General features: G+C 44.7%; 3 protein-coding genes across 3 annotated transcripts in view; 2 read left to right on the top strand and 1 right to left on the bottom strand.

Annotated features, from left to right (window-relative positions):
- The window catches only part of LOC129842686 (zinc finger protein 180-like), a 156396-nt gene that overhangs the window by 77898 nt on the left and 65713 nt on the right, over positions 1–12785 (top strand). The gene's annotated exons all lie outside the window — the stretch shown is intronic.
- Positions 4763–7679, top strand: LOC129842695 (zinc finger protein 32-like). The gene is made up of 2 exons (XM_055911323.1): positions 4763–5401; positions 6232–7679. The coding sequence occupies exons 1-2, from the start codon at positions 5056–5058 to the stop codon at positions 6930–6932; spliced, it is 1047 nt and encodes a 348-aa protein (XP_055767298.1). The 5' UTR covers positions 4763–5055; the 3' UTR covers positions 6933–7679.
- Positions 9365–12785, bottom strand: part of LOC129842700 (uncharacterized) — a 93759-nt gene continuing 90338 nt past the window's right edge. The window contains exon 6 of the mRNA XM_055911329.1: positions 9365–9462. Coding sequence (XP_055767304.1) covers positions 9441–9462 — 22 coding nt within the window. The 3' untranslated portion in view covers positions 9365–9440. The remainder of the gene's footprint in view (positions 9463–12785) is intronic.

Genomic DNA, 12785 nt, shown 5'->3' with positions numbered 1-12785 from the left:
GATGACTGACAGTGAAGGTGAACAGGTGGTCACGTGTCAGGTGACAGAAGAATGGATGAGACTGAGGCAGGAATTCCTTTAACCATAAAGTGGTATATTTACTGAGTAGTCTGTGCTGCATAACAAGAAACAAAATAACATGTATACAATCAAATTCATAATCACAAAGATCAAATCATAACAATTGTTCATTATTACCATAATTAGGGAATTCAACAATCCAGTTCATTAAGAAGTCAATGGTAATCACCCGTAAGTCATTTAGGCTCTTAGCTATTTATCATAAATCATGAAATAAATACAAACAGTGAATGGTCATTCAATCTATAATCTCCTTTAGCTTGATATCAAAGTCGATCAGTTAACGAACAATGACATTTCTCATTTCACCCTTTCAATTGTCTTCATGTGTACATGTAATTAATTTAATTACATATTAACCATATCGATTGCATAATTGGCCTATGAGGATCCGTATGGCCGCGATCATTCACAATGTTTGAAGCGTGCGCTCCGCGATAATAACTACAAACAATAACTGATGGCCCACTCTCCCGCTCGCAACAGATAGTTCAGATGAAAGGTAACAGAGTCGGTGGACTTACGTGGATTCATGGACGCACAGAACTTCTGGAGCAGACGGAGTTAAGGAAGAGAAAGCAGCGAGATCAGGCGATGCCGTTTTCCTCCTTTTATGTGGATGAGATCTGTCGGTCATTGCCACCTGACCTAATTAAAGCGCTCTGGCCCAGCTGAGTAAGTGGCCATGAATTAAAGGATTATTCCACCAACTCCATGGGCCTTTTCTACAGCCACCCTGGAAATTTGTTAAATTCCACACTCCTCAAAAAGGCTCATTGCTCCCGTCCTCCGTCATCTCAGGGAGAGGAATTAGTTGAGCAACTGGCCTAATATATGTCCGGTTCTTTACCTGGATCTCCACTGATCTAACGCGACCATCGGTCCCAGGCATGGTCTTAGTGATAAGTCCCACCGGCCAGGAGGCTCGAGGCAGCTGAGGGTCCACCACCATTACTACTTGGCCAGTTTCCAGGCTGGCCATTTCTTTCCGCCATTTCCCTCTGTGCTGTAGGCTTGGTAGGTAATCCCTAATGAATCGGGCCCAGAAATGGTCAGCCAAGATCTGTCTGTGTCGCCACCGGCGTCTGCCAACGAGGTTGGTATCAGCATACATGGCTTGAGGAAGTGACGCATCTCGGCGTCCCATCAAGAGCATATTCGGTGTACAGTAACCGGATCGGGGTCAGCGATATCTGCAGAGAGATATCCCAAGGGTTTGGAGTTCAATATCCCTTCCACCTCTATCAGGACGGTCCGCAAGACAGTTTCAGTGACAGTTTGGCACCTGATTGGTTTGGTAAAGCGACTGATTGATCTACAAATCACCATGCATCATAAATAACTACTCATTATTATTTATAAATCAGTCAGCCAGTCACCATTTACCCACAATGCAGCATGGATTTGATGCTCTCAAACACGGCCAGTGGTTTGGTAAATGACATTAAGGCTATGCTGCTACGTGCTACGGTGTGGGATGTCATCTATAATAATGACATAAAGGCTATGCTGCTACGGTGTGGGATGTCATCTATAATAATGACATAAAGGCTATGCTGCTACGGTGTGGGACGTCATCTATAATAATGACATAAAGGCTATGCTGCTACGGTGTGGGATGTCATCTATAATAATGACATAAAGGCTATGCTGCTACGGTGTGGGATGTCATCTATAATAATGACATAAAGGCTATGCTGCTACGGTGTGGGACGTCATCTATAATAATGACATAAAGGCTATGCTGCTACGGTGTGGGATGTCATCTATAATAATGACATAAAGGCTATGCTGCTACGGTGTGGGATGTCATCTATAATAATGACATAAAGGCTATGCTGCTACGGTGTGGGATGTCATCTATAATAATGACATAAAGGCTATGCTGCTACGGTGTGGGACGTCATCTATAATAATGACATAAAGGCTATGCTGCTACGGTGTGGGATGTCATCTATAATAATGACATAAAGGCTATGCTGCTACGGTGTGGGACGTCATCTATAATAATGACATAAAGGCTATGCTGCTACGGTGTGGGATGTCATCTATAATAATGACATAAAGGCTATGCTGCTACGGTGTGGGATGTCATCTATAATAATGACGTAAAGGCTATGCTGCTACGTGCTACGGTGTGGGATGTCATCTATAATAATGACATAAACGCTATGCTGCTACGGTGTGGGATGTCATCTATAATAATGACATAAAGGCTATGCTGCTACGTGCTACGGTGTGGGATGTCATCTATAATAATGACATAAAGGCTATGCTGCTACGGTGTGGGATGTCATCTATAATAATGACATAAAGGCTATGCTGCTACGGTGTGGGATGTCATCTATAATAATGACATAAAGGCTATGCTGCTACGGTGTGGGACGTCATCTATAATAATGACATAAAGGCTATGCTGCTACGGTGTGGGATGTCATCTATAATAATGACATAAAGGCTATGCTGCTACGGTGTGGGATGTCATCTATAATAATGACATAAAGGCTATGCTGCTACGGTGTGGGATGTCATCTATAATAATTTGTCTGTTCTAAATTCTGTGTCTCTCAAAGCCTTGAGTGATGAACCTATTTTTGAGACTATTGGTTGTAAAGCATCAATGCTCCAGGAAGCTTTGTTTCACCATCATGGAATCTATCTATTTTGGATGTTGGGGATTTTCCCTGCCATCATTCTGTGTGTCTCTGCTCTTCTGATCTGCAGTCATATATTAGTTATTTTAGATGCAGTTAGGTGTGTATTCAGTCTGGTGATATACCAGGGCCTGGGGATGCAGTTAGGTTTGTATGCAGTCTGGTGATATACCAGGGACTATGGGTGTAGTTAGGTTTGTATGTAGTCTGTTGATATACCAGGGACTATGCATGCAGTTGGGTTTGTATGCAGTCTGGTGATATACCAAGGCCTGAGGATGCAGTTAGGTTTGTACAGTCTGGTGATATACCAGGGACTATGCATGCAGTTGGGTTTGTATGCAGTCTGGTGATATACCAGGGACTGGGGATGCAGTTAGGTTTGTACAGTCTGGTGATATACCAGGGACCATGCATGCAGTTAGGTTTGTATGCAGTCTGGTGATATAACAGGGACTATGCATGCAGTTAGGTTTATACAGTCTGGTGATATACCAGGGACTATGCATGCAGTTAGGTTTGTACAGTCTGGTGATATACCAGGGACTGGGGATGCAGTTAGGTTTGTATTGCAGTCTGGTGATATACCAGGGACTGGTGATACAGTTAGGTTTGTATGCAGTCTGGTGATATACCAGGGACCATGCATGCAGTTAGGTTTGTACAGTCTGGTGATATACCAGGGACTATGCATGCAGTTAGGTTTGTATGTAGTCTGGTGATATACCAGGGACTATGCATGCAGTTAGGTTTGTATGCAGTCTGGTGATATACCAGGGACTATGGATGCAGTTAGGTTTGTATGTAGTCTGGTGATATACCAGGGACTGGGGATGCAGTTAGGTTTGTATGCAGTCTGGTGATATACCAGGGACCATGCATGCAGTTAGGTTTGTACAGTCTGGTGATATACCAGGGACCATGCATACAGTTAGGTGTGTATTCAGTCTGGTGATATACCAGGGACCATGCATGCAGTTAGGTGTGTATTCAGTCTGGTGATATACCAGGGACCATGCATGCAGTTAGGTGTGTATTCAGTCTGGTGATATACCAGGGACCATGCATGCAGTTAGGTGTGTATTCAGTCTGGTGATATACCAGGGACTGGGGATGCAGTTAGGTTTGTATGCAGTCTGGTGATATACCAGGGACCATGCATGCAGTTAGGTTTGTACAGTCTGGTGATATACCAGGGACTATGCATGCAGTTAGGTTTGTATGTAGTCTGGTGATATACCAGGGACTATGCATGCAGTTAGGTTTGTATGCAGTCTGGTGATATACCAGGGACTATGGATGCAGTTAGGTTTGTATGTAGTCTGGTGATATACCAGGGACTGGGGATGTAGTTAGGTTTGTATGCAGTCTGGTGATATACCAGGGACTGGGGATGTAGTTAGGTTTGTGTAGTCTGGTGATATACCAGGGACCATGCATGCAGTTAGGTTTGTATGCAGTCTGGTGATATACCAGGGCCTGGGGATGCAGTTAGGTTTGTATGCAGTCTGGTGATATACCAGGGACTATGGATGCAGTTAGGTTTGTATGCAGTCTGGTGATATACCAGGGACTGGTGATGCAGTTAGGTTTGTACAGTCTGGTGATATACCAGGGACTATGGATGCAGTTAGGTTTTTATGCAGTCTGGTGATATACCAGGGACTGGGGATGTAGTTAGGTTTGTATGCAGTCTGGTGATATACCAGGGCCTGAGGATGCAGTTAGGTTTGTTTTCCTCTAGCTATTCTCCAGTTTGCTCCCAGCAGCTTTCATAGAACGTAGATCACTGTTAAACCAGACGCTGCAGAGCGTTTGTTTGACTGAATGAATATGACAAAGCCTTAAATGCAGCTTTAGATGTAAAGTTTAAATTCTCATTCATTACACATCTTCACTAATCAATCAACACATGCTTTCCTTTGGACGTATCAATATAATATTAATTTTTAATTAAAAACATTTTAAAAATACAATTTTTTTGTCAGGAAATAAAATAAAAATTTCCTTTTACTTTGTTACCCACTCCAGTCAGCTGATGACGATGCTGCCAGTGTGACGTATAATCTAGTGGACGGGACACTTCAACAACAACAGCGAGTCAGTCACTTCAGTAGCTTGCTAGGCGACATGGCCTAAACATTCAAGCTTTTTAGACTGTTTCAGTGCATATTTGCCTATGTGTTTTAGACATACTTCTGTTTTATAGCGAGTTGCCCCATTTATTTTCATATTTACGTTGTTAGTCAGGCAGACGTCTTAAATTTGCCTAGCGCTAGGCTAGTCGCTAATGCTAACTAGCTAGCTAACATCTCCGACCATGAGCTCCCTAAACTTCTCCCCTCCAGTTAAAGAAGAGGTGATCTGCTGGACGGAGAAAGAAGCTCTGGGGCTGAACATTGTCGTGAAAGAGGAGGAGGAAGAAGAGGATGTCACAGTAAAACAAGAAGTAGAGGGTGAGGCTGTTACAGTGAAAGAAGAAGAGAAAGACGTTTCAGTGAAAGAAGAGGAAGACGCGTTCAGAGTGAAAGAGGAGGAGGATGTTACAGTAAAAGAAGAGGAGAAGGATGTGAAAGAGGAGGACGCAGTTTTGGGAGTGAAGAAGGAGAAAGAGGGAGAGATAACGGTCATATTGACAGAGAAGTCAGGAGATCTGATTACCACCAGTAAGTATTGTCTTAAAAACGGGCTCTAACTCTCTAAAGGTTTTGAATGAATGTGTGGTTTTTAAGCAGCATGCTACTGAAATTCTATACTTGAAAATGTTGTTCTGTACTATAGGAATTTATGTGATAATATAATGTTAAAGCTACATTTTAAAATGGGTGATTAAAGCCCTGAATGCTGATTGGCTGACAGCCGTGGTATATCAGGCCGTATACCATGGGTATGACAAAACATGTATTTTTACTGCTCTAATTACGTTGGTAACCAGTTTATAATTGCAATAATCCACCCCAGGGGTTTGTGATATATGGCCAATATACCACGGTTAAGGGCTGTATCCAGGCACTCTGCGTTGCGTCGTGCTTAAGGACAGTCTTTAACCATGCTGTATTGGCCATATACCACACTTCCTCGGGTCTTATTGCTTAACTGTAACATGTGTATACCATCAGAGCCCCCCCACCACAAAATCACAACTTAATTGTCCCACACAATGGCAAACAACCATCTCTGTTCAGCCTGTAAACATGACAATATCTATTATTATAGAGCTCTGCTCTTCCTGTAACCATGACATTATCTATTATTATAGAGCTCTTATTATGACATCATGACATTCCCTGAGAGATTAGATTTGGAGCTCTACATCATTTGTTTTTAAATCTCACCGTCACGAAGTATATTTTTAATGATGTAATGTTGTGAAGACTGACCTCAGGTTATTGAGGGATCTAGTCTAGATTAAACCTCATAGGAAGACAATTTTATTTAATACAGGCTTCATTCAGGTCTCTCTGTTTAAGTAAATAATCTGTTTGTCTTTTGGCAGGAGAGAGACCAGACTCTGACAGCGGGAAGAGTTCCTCAGAGGAAACAGACCCAGAGACGCCTAACCAACACCACTGCTCCCACTGTGGAAAGAGTTTTAGGTGGTCAGGGAGTCTGAAAACGCATGAGAGAAAACACACAGGAGAAAAGCCGTATCACTGTTCTCACTGTGGAAAGAGTTTTAAGTTGTCAGGGAGTCTGAAAACGCATGAGAGAAAACACACAGGAGAAAAGCCTTATCACTGTTCTCACTGTGGAAAGAGTTTTAGGTGGTTATGGGTCCTGAAAACGCATGAGAGAATACACACAGGAGAAACGCCGTATCACTGTTCTCACTGTGGAAAGAGTTTTAGGTGGTCAAGGAGTCTGAAAACGCATGAGAGAATACACAAAGGAGAAGAACCTTATCACTGTTCTCACTGTGGAAAGAGTTTTAGATGGTCAGGGAGTCTGAAAACGCATGAGAGAATACACACAGGAGAAAAGCCTTATCACTGTTCTCACTGTGGAAAGAGTTTTAGGTGGTCAGGGACTCTGAAAAAGCATGAGAGAACACACACAGGAGAGAAGCCTTTCCAACATACTAATACACAGGAGGAGACAACATACCACTGCTCTCATTGTGGAAAGACATTTTCCCAGTCAGAGGACCTGAAAACACACGAGAGAATAGAGAGGCTGTGTTCTGACTTGTGTTTCTGACTGAGAATTTGTCCACGGCCAGGATTCACAGGACCAGGGTGTCCGCTATGGACACCTGGAAGAAATCAGCAGCGGACATTTCTGAAGGTTTATCCAACAGACCTGTACATCCAGGAATGGATCTCTATAATGTGTAACTATTTCTGATGGTTTATCCAACAGACCTGTACATCCATGAATGGATCTCTATAATGTGTAACTATTTCTGAAGGTTTATCCAACAGACCTGTACATCCATGAATGGATCTCTATAATGTGTAACTATTTCTGATGTATTGTGATGTATTGTTTAATAGATGTACTATGTTAGGTATATTTATCTGTGGTTTTATTTCAACAGATTTTACTGATGCTATTAGATTGTACTATGTTAGGTATATTTATCTGTGGTTTTATTTCAACAGATTTTACTGATGCTATTAGATTGTACTATGTTAGGTATATTTATCTGTGGTTTTATTTCAACAGATTTTACTGATACTATTAGATTGAATAGATAGAAAAATCTATATAGAGCATGTGCAAATAAGGTAGGATAAGAGAGGTTAGGCAATAAATAGACCATGGTGGCGAAGTAATTACAATATAGCAATTAAACACTGGAATGGTAGGGAATGTGAATGTGAATAGCAGAAGATGAATGTGCAAGTAGAGATACTGGGGTTAAATGGATTCAATACCCCATAATGTCAAAGTGGAATTATGTTTTTGGAAATGTTTACAAATGTAATTAAAAGCCTAAATAAGTTCAGGAGTAAAGAATTTGCTTAACAAGTCACATAATAAGTTGCAGGGACTCACTCTGTGTGCAATAATAGTGTTTAACATGATGTCTGAATGACTACCTCATCTCTGTACCCCACACATAAAATTATCTGTAATGGCCCTCAGTCGAGCAGTGAATTTCAAACACAGATTCAACCACAAAGACCAGGGAGGTTTTCCAATGCCTCGCAAAGAAGGACACCTATTGGTAAATGGGTAAAAAAAACAGACATTGAATATCCCTTTGAGCATGGTGAAGTTATTAATTACACTTTAGATGGTGTATCAATATACCCAGTCACTAACTCAGTTGCTGGAGAGGAAGGAAACTGCTCAGGGATTTCACCATGAGGCCAATGGTGACTTTAAAATAGTTATTGTTTAATGGTTGTGATAGGAGAAAACTAAGGATGGATCAACAACATTGTAGTTACTCCACAATACTAACCTAAATGACAGAGTGAAAAGAAGGAAGCCTGTACAGAATACAAATATTCCAAAACATTCATCCTGTTTGCAATAAGGCCCTAAAGTAATACTGAAAAACAATGTGGCAAAGCAATTAACTTTATATCCTGAATACAAAAGCGTTATGTTTGGGACAAATTCAACACATCACTGACTACATATTTTCAACCATGGTGGTGGCTGCATCATGTAATGGGTATGCTTGTCATTGGCGTCACTAGAGGCGTAACTACAGTCCCTGGTTCTAATCTAATGATCATTAGCTGCATCATTTTATGATTCTAATCCAGGCAGTATCACTTCCAGGTTAAGTGAGCAGTGTGTCAAGATTTGCAGTGTAGCTTAGCAAGGTCGTGTTTCGGAGGACGCATGGCTCTCGACCTTCGCCTCTCCCCCGAGTCCTTAGAGGAGTTGCAATTGGATTTCATGACATTGGTGGAAAAATATATATATAATACACTGGTACTGAAATTAGATTTTTAATCACCTGGAAGATGTGTCAAACCATGTACATTTACATTACATTTAAGTCATTTAGCAGACGCTCTTATCCAGAGCGACTTACAAATTGGTGCATTCACCTAATGACATCCAGTGGAGCAGCCACTTTACAATAGTGCATCTAAATCTTTTAAGGGGGGGGGGGGGGGGGCAGAAGGATTGCTTTATCCTATCCTAGGTATTCCTTGAAGAGGTGGGGTTTCAGGTGTCTCCGGAAGGTGGTGATTGACTCCGCTGTCCTGGCGTCGTGAGGGAGTTTGTTCCACCATTGGGGTGCCAGAGCAGCGAACAGTTTTGACTGGGCTGAGCGGGAACTGTACTTCCTCAGTGGTAGGGAGGCGAGCAGGCCAGAGGTGGATGAACGCAGTGCCCTTGTTTGGGTGTAGGGCCTGATCAGAGCCTGAAGGTACTGAGGTGCCGTTCCCCTCACAGCTCCGTAGGCAAGCACCATGGTCTTGTAGCGGATGCGAGCTTCAACTGGAAGCCAGTGGAGAGAGCGGAGGAGCGGGGTGACGTGAGAGAACTTGGGAAGGTTGAACACCAGACGGGCTGCGGCGTTCTGGATGAGTTGTAGGGGTTTGATGGCACAGGCAGGGAGCCCAGCCAACAGCGAGTTGCAGTAATCCAGACGGGAGATGACAAGTGCCTGGATTAGGACCTGCGCCGCTTCCTGTGTGAGGCAGGGTCGTACTCTGCGGATGTTGTAGAGCATGAACCTACAGGAACGGGCCACCGCCTTGATGTTAGTTGAGAACGACAGGGTGTTGTCCAGGATCACGCCAAGGTTCTTAGCGCTCTGGGAGGATGACACAATGGAGTTGTCAACCGTGATGGCGAGATCATGGAACGGGCAGTCCTTCCCCGGGAGGAAGAGCAGCTCCGTCTTGCCGAGGTTCAGCTTGAGGTGGTGATCCGTCATCCACACTGATATGTCTGCCAGACATGCAGAGATGCGATTCGCCACCTGGTCATCAGAAGGGGGAAAGGAGAAGATTAGTTGTGTGTCGTCTGCATAGCAATGATAGGAGAGACCATGTGAGGTTATGACAGAGCCAAGTGACTTGGTGTATAGCGAGAATAGGAGAGGGCCTAGAACAGAGCCCTGGGGGACACCAGTGGTGAGAGCGCGTGGTGAGGAGACAGATTCTCGCCACGCCACCTGGTAGGAGCGACCTGTCAGGTAGGACGCAATCCAAGCGTGGGCCGCGCCGGAGATGCCCAACTCGGAGAGGGTGGAGAGGAGGATCTGATGGTTCACAGTATCGAAGGCAGCCGATAGGTCTAGAAGGATGAGAGCAGAGGAAAGAGAGTTAGCTTTAGCAGTGCGGAGCGCCTCCGTGATACAGAGAAGAGCAGTCTCAGTTGAGTGACTAGTCTTGAAACCTGACTGATTTGGATCAAGAAGGTCATTCTGAGAGAGATAGCAGGAGAGCTGGCCAAGGACGGCACGTTCAAGAGTTTTGGAGAGAAAAGAAAGAAGGGATACTGGTCTGTAGTTGTTGACATCGGAGGGATCGAGTGTAGGTTTTTTCAGAAGGGGTGCAACTCTCGCTCTCTTGAAGACGGAAGGGACGTAGCCAGCGGTCAGGGATGAGTTGATGAGCGAGGTGAGGTAAGGGAGAAGGTCTCCGGAAATGGTCTGGAGAAGAGAGGAGGGGATAGGGTCAAGCGGGCAGGTTGTTGGGCGGCCGGCCGTCACAAGACGCGAGATTTCATCTGGAGAGAGAGGAGAGAAAGAGGTCAAAGCACAGGGTAGGGCAGTGTGAGCAGAACCAGCGGTGTCGTTTGACTTAGCAAACGAGGATCGGATGTCGTCGACCTTCTTTTCAAAATGGTTGACGAAGTCGTCTGCAGAGAGGGAGGAGGGGGGGGGGAGGGGGAGGAGGATTCAGGAGGGAGGAGAAGGTGGCAAAGAGCTTCCTAGGGTTAGAGGCAGATGCTTGGAATTTAGAGTGGTAGAAAGTGGCTTTAGCAGCAGAGACAGAAGAGGAAAATGTAGAGAGGAGGGAGTGAAAGGATGCCAGGTCCGCAGGGAGGCGAGTTTTCCTCCATTTCCGCTCGGCTGCCCGGAGCCCTGTTCTGTGAGCTCGCAATGAGTCGTCGAGCCACGGAGCGGGAGGGGAGGACCGAGCCGGCCTGGAGGATAGGGGACATAGAGAGTCAAAGGATGCAGAAAGGGAGGAGAGGAGGGTTGAGGAGGCAGAATCAGGAGATAGGTTGGAGAAGGTTTGGGCAGAGGGAAGAGATGATAGGATGGAAGAGGAGAGAGTAGCGGGGGAGAGAGAGCGAAGGTTGGGACGGCGCGATACCATCCGAGTAGGGGCAGTGTGGGAAGTGTTGGATGAGAGCGAGAGGGAAAAGGATACAAGGTAGTGGTCGGAGACTTGGAGGGGAGTTGCAATGAGGTTAGTGGAAGAACAGCATCTAGTAAAGATGAGGTCAAGCGTATTGCCTGCCTTGTGAGTAGGGGGGGAAGGTGAGAGGGTGAGGTCAAAAGAGGAGAGGAGTGGAAAGAAGGAGGCGGAGAGGAATGAGTCAAAGGTAGACATGGGGAGGTTAAAGTCACCCAGAACTGTGAGAGGTGAGCCGTCCTCAGGAAAGGAGCTTATCAAGGCATCAAGCTCATTGATGAACTCTCCAAGGGAACCTGGAGGGCGATAAATGATAAGGATGTTAAGCTTGAAAGGGCTGGTAACTGTGACAGCATGGAATTCAAAGGAGGCGATAGACAGATGGGTAAGGGGAGAAAGAGAGAATGACCACTTGGGAGAGATGAGGATCCCGGTGCCACCACCCCGCTGACCAGAAGCTCTCGGGGTGTGCGAGAACACGTGGGCAGACGAAGAGAGAGCAGTAGGAGTAGCAGTGTTATCTGTGGTGAGCCATGTTTCCGTCAGTGCCAAGAAGTCGAGGGACTGGAGGGACGCATAGGCTGAGATGAGCTCTGCCTTGTTGGCCGCGGATCGGCAGTTCCAGAGGCTACCGGAGACCTGGAACTCCACGTGGGTCGTGCGGGCTGGGACCACCAGGTTAGGGTGGGCGCGGCCACGCGGTGTGAGGCGTTTGTATGGTCTGTGCAGAGAGGAGAGAACAGGGATAGACAGACACATATTTGACAGGCTACAGAAGAGGCTACGCTAAAGCAAAGGGGATTAGAATGACAAGTGGGCTACACGTCTCGAATGTTCAGAAAGTTAAGCTTACGTAGCAAAAAATCAATAAAATTAAAAATCTTATTGACTAAAATGATATAGTACTGCTGGCTGGTGAAGTAGCCTGGCTAGCAGTAGCTGCGTTGTTGAAAGTGAAGCTGGCTAGGTGACCTCGACAGTTTCTCTAAGTTTCTCTAAACTACACAATTATCATGGATACAAGGACAGCAAAGACAACTAGCTAACACTACGCTAATCAAGTCGTTCCGTTGTAATGTAAGTTTCTACAGTGCTGCTATTCGGTAGAAGTTGGCTAGCTAGCAGTGTTAGCTAGCAGTGTTGGCTAGGTAGGAGGACGGCAGCGCGGCAGGCGAAACTAGCTGGCTAGCTAACCGATAATTACTCAGAGTTACACAATTATCTTAGATACAAAGCTAGCAAAGAAAACTATGTAGCTAGCTAACACTACACAAAACAAGTCGTTCCGTTGTATTGTAATCGTTTCTACAATGCTCTTCGGTGGCAAGCTGGCTAGCTAGCAGTGTTGGCTACGTTGCGTTAATTTCGAACGAAAATAGCTCGCTAGCGAACCTCAATAACGACGCAATTATGTTTGATAAAAGACGGCTATGTAGCTAGCTAAGATCAAACAAATCAAACCGTTGTACTGTAATGAAAATGAAAATCAGACCGTTGTACTATAATGAAATGTAATGAAAAGTTATACTACTATTCGGTAGACGGTGGACGTTTGCTAGCTGCTGGGCAGATAGCAGTGGACAACGAGACGACGAAATACGATAATTACGCAGTTATCTTTGATACACAGACGGCTATGTAGCTAGTTAAGAAGAAATTGCTAAGGTTGGACAAATTAAATCGTTGTACTATAATGAAATGTAATGAAAAGTTATAAAAGTTATACTACCTGCAGAGCGAATGCAGAGCGAATGCAAATGCGACCGCT

The sequence above is a fragment of the Salvelinus fontinalis genome, unplaced genomic scaffold (genome assembly GCF_029448725.1).
Source record: "Salvelinus fontinalis isolate EN_2023a unplaced genomic scaffold, ASM2944872v1 scaffold_0061, whole genome shotgun sequence".
In the NCBI taxonomy this organism is placed as follows: Eukaryota; Metazoa; Chordata; class Actinopteri; order Salmoniformes; family Salmonidae; genus Salvelinus; species Salvelinus fontinalis.
The sequence above is the reverse complement of the archived record's forward strand: the minus strand, read 5'-3'. Positions and strand labels throughout refer to the sequence as shown.

Bases quoted from the DNA above. Each gene is read 5' to 3' on its own strand.
- LOC129842695 (XM_055911323.1), top strand. From the start codon at position 5,056: ATGAGCTCCCTAAACTTCTCCCCTCCAGTTAAAGAAGAGGTGATCTGC. The intron at 5,402-6,231 runs GTAAGTATTGTC...GTCTTTTGGCAG, and splicing joins AGGAGATCTGATTACCACCA to GAGAGAGACCAGACTCTGAC.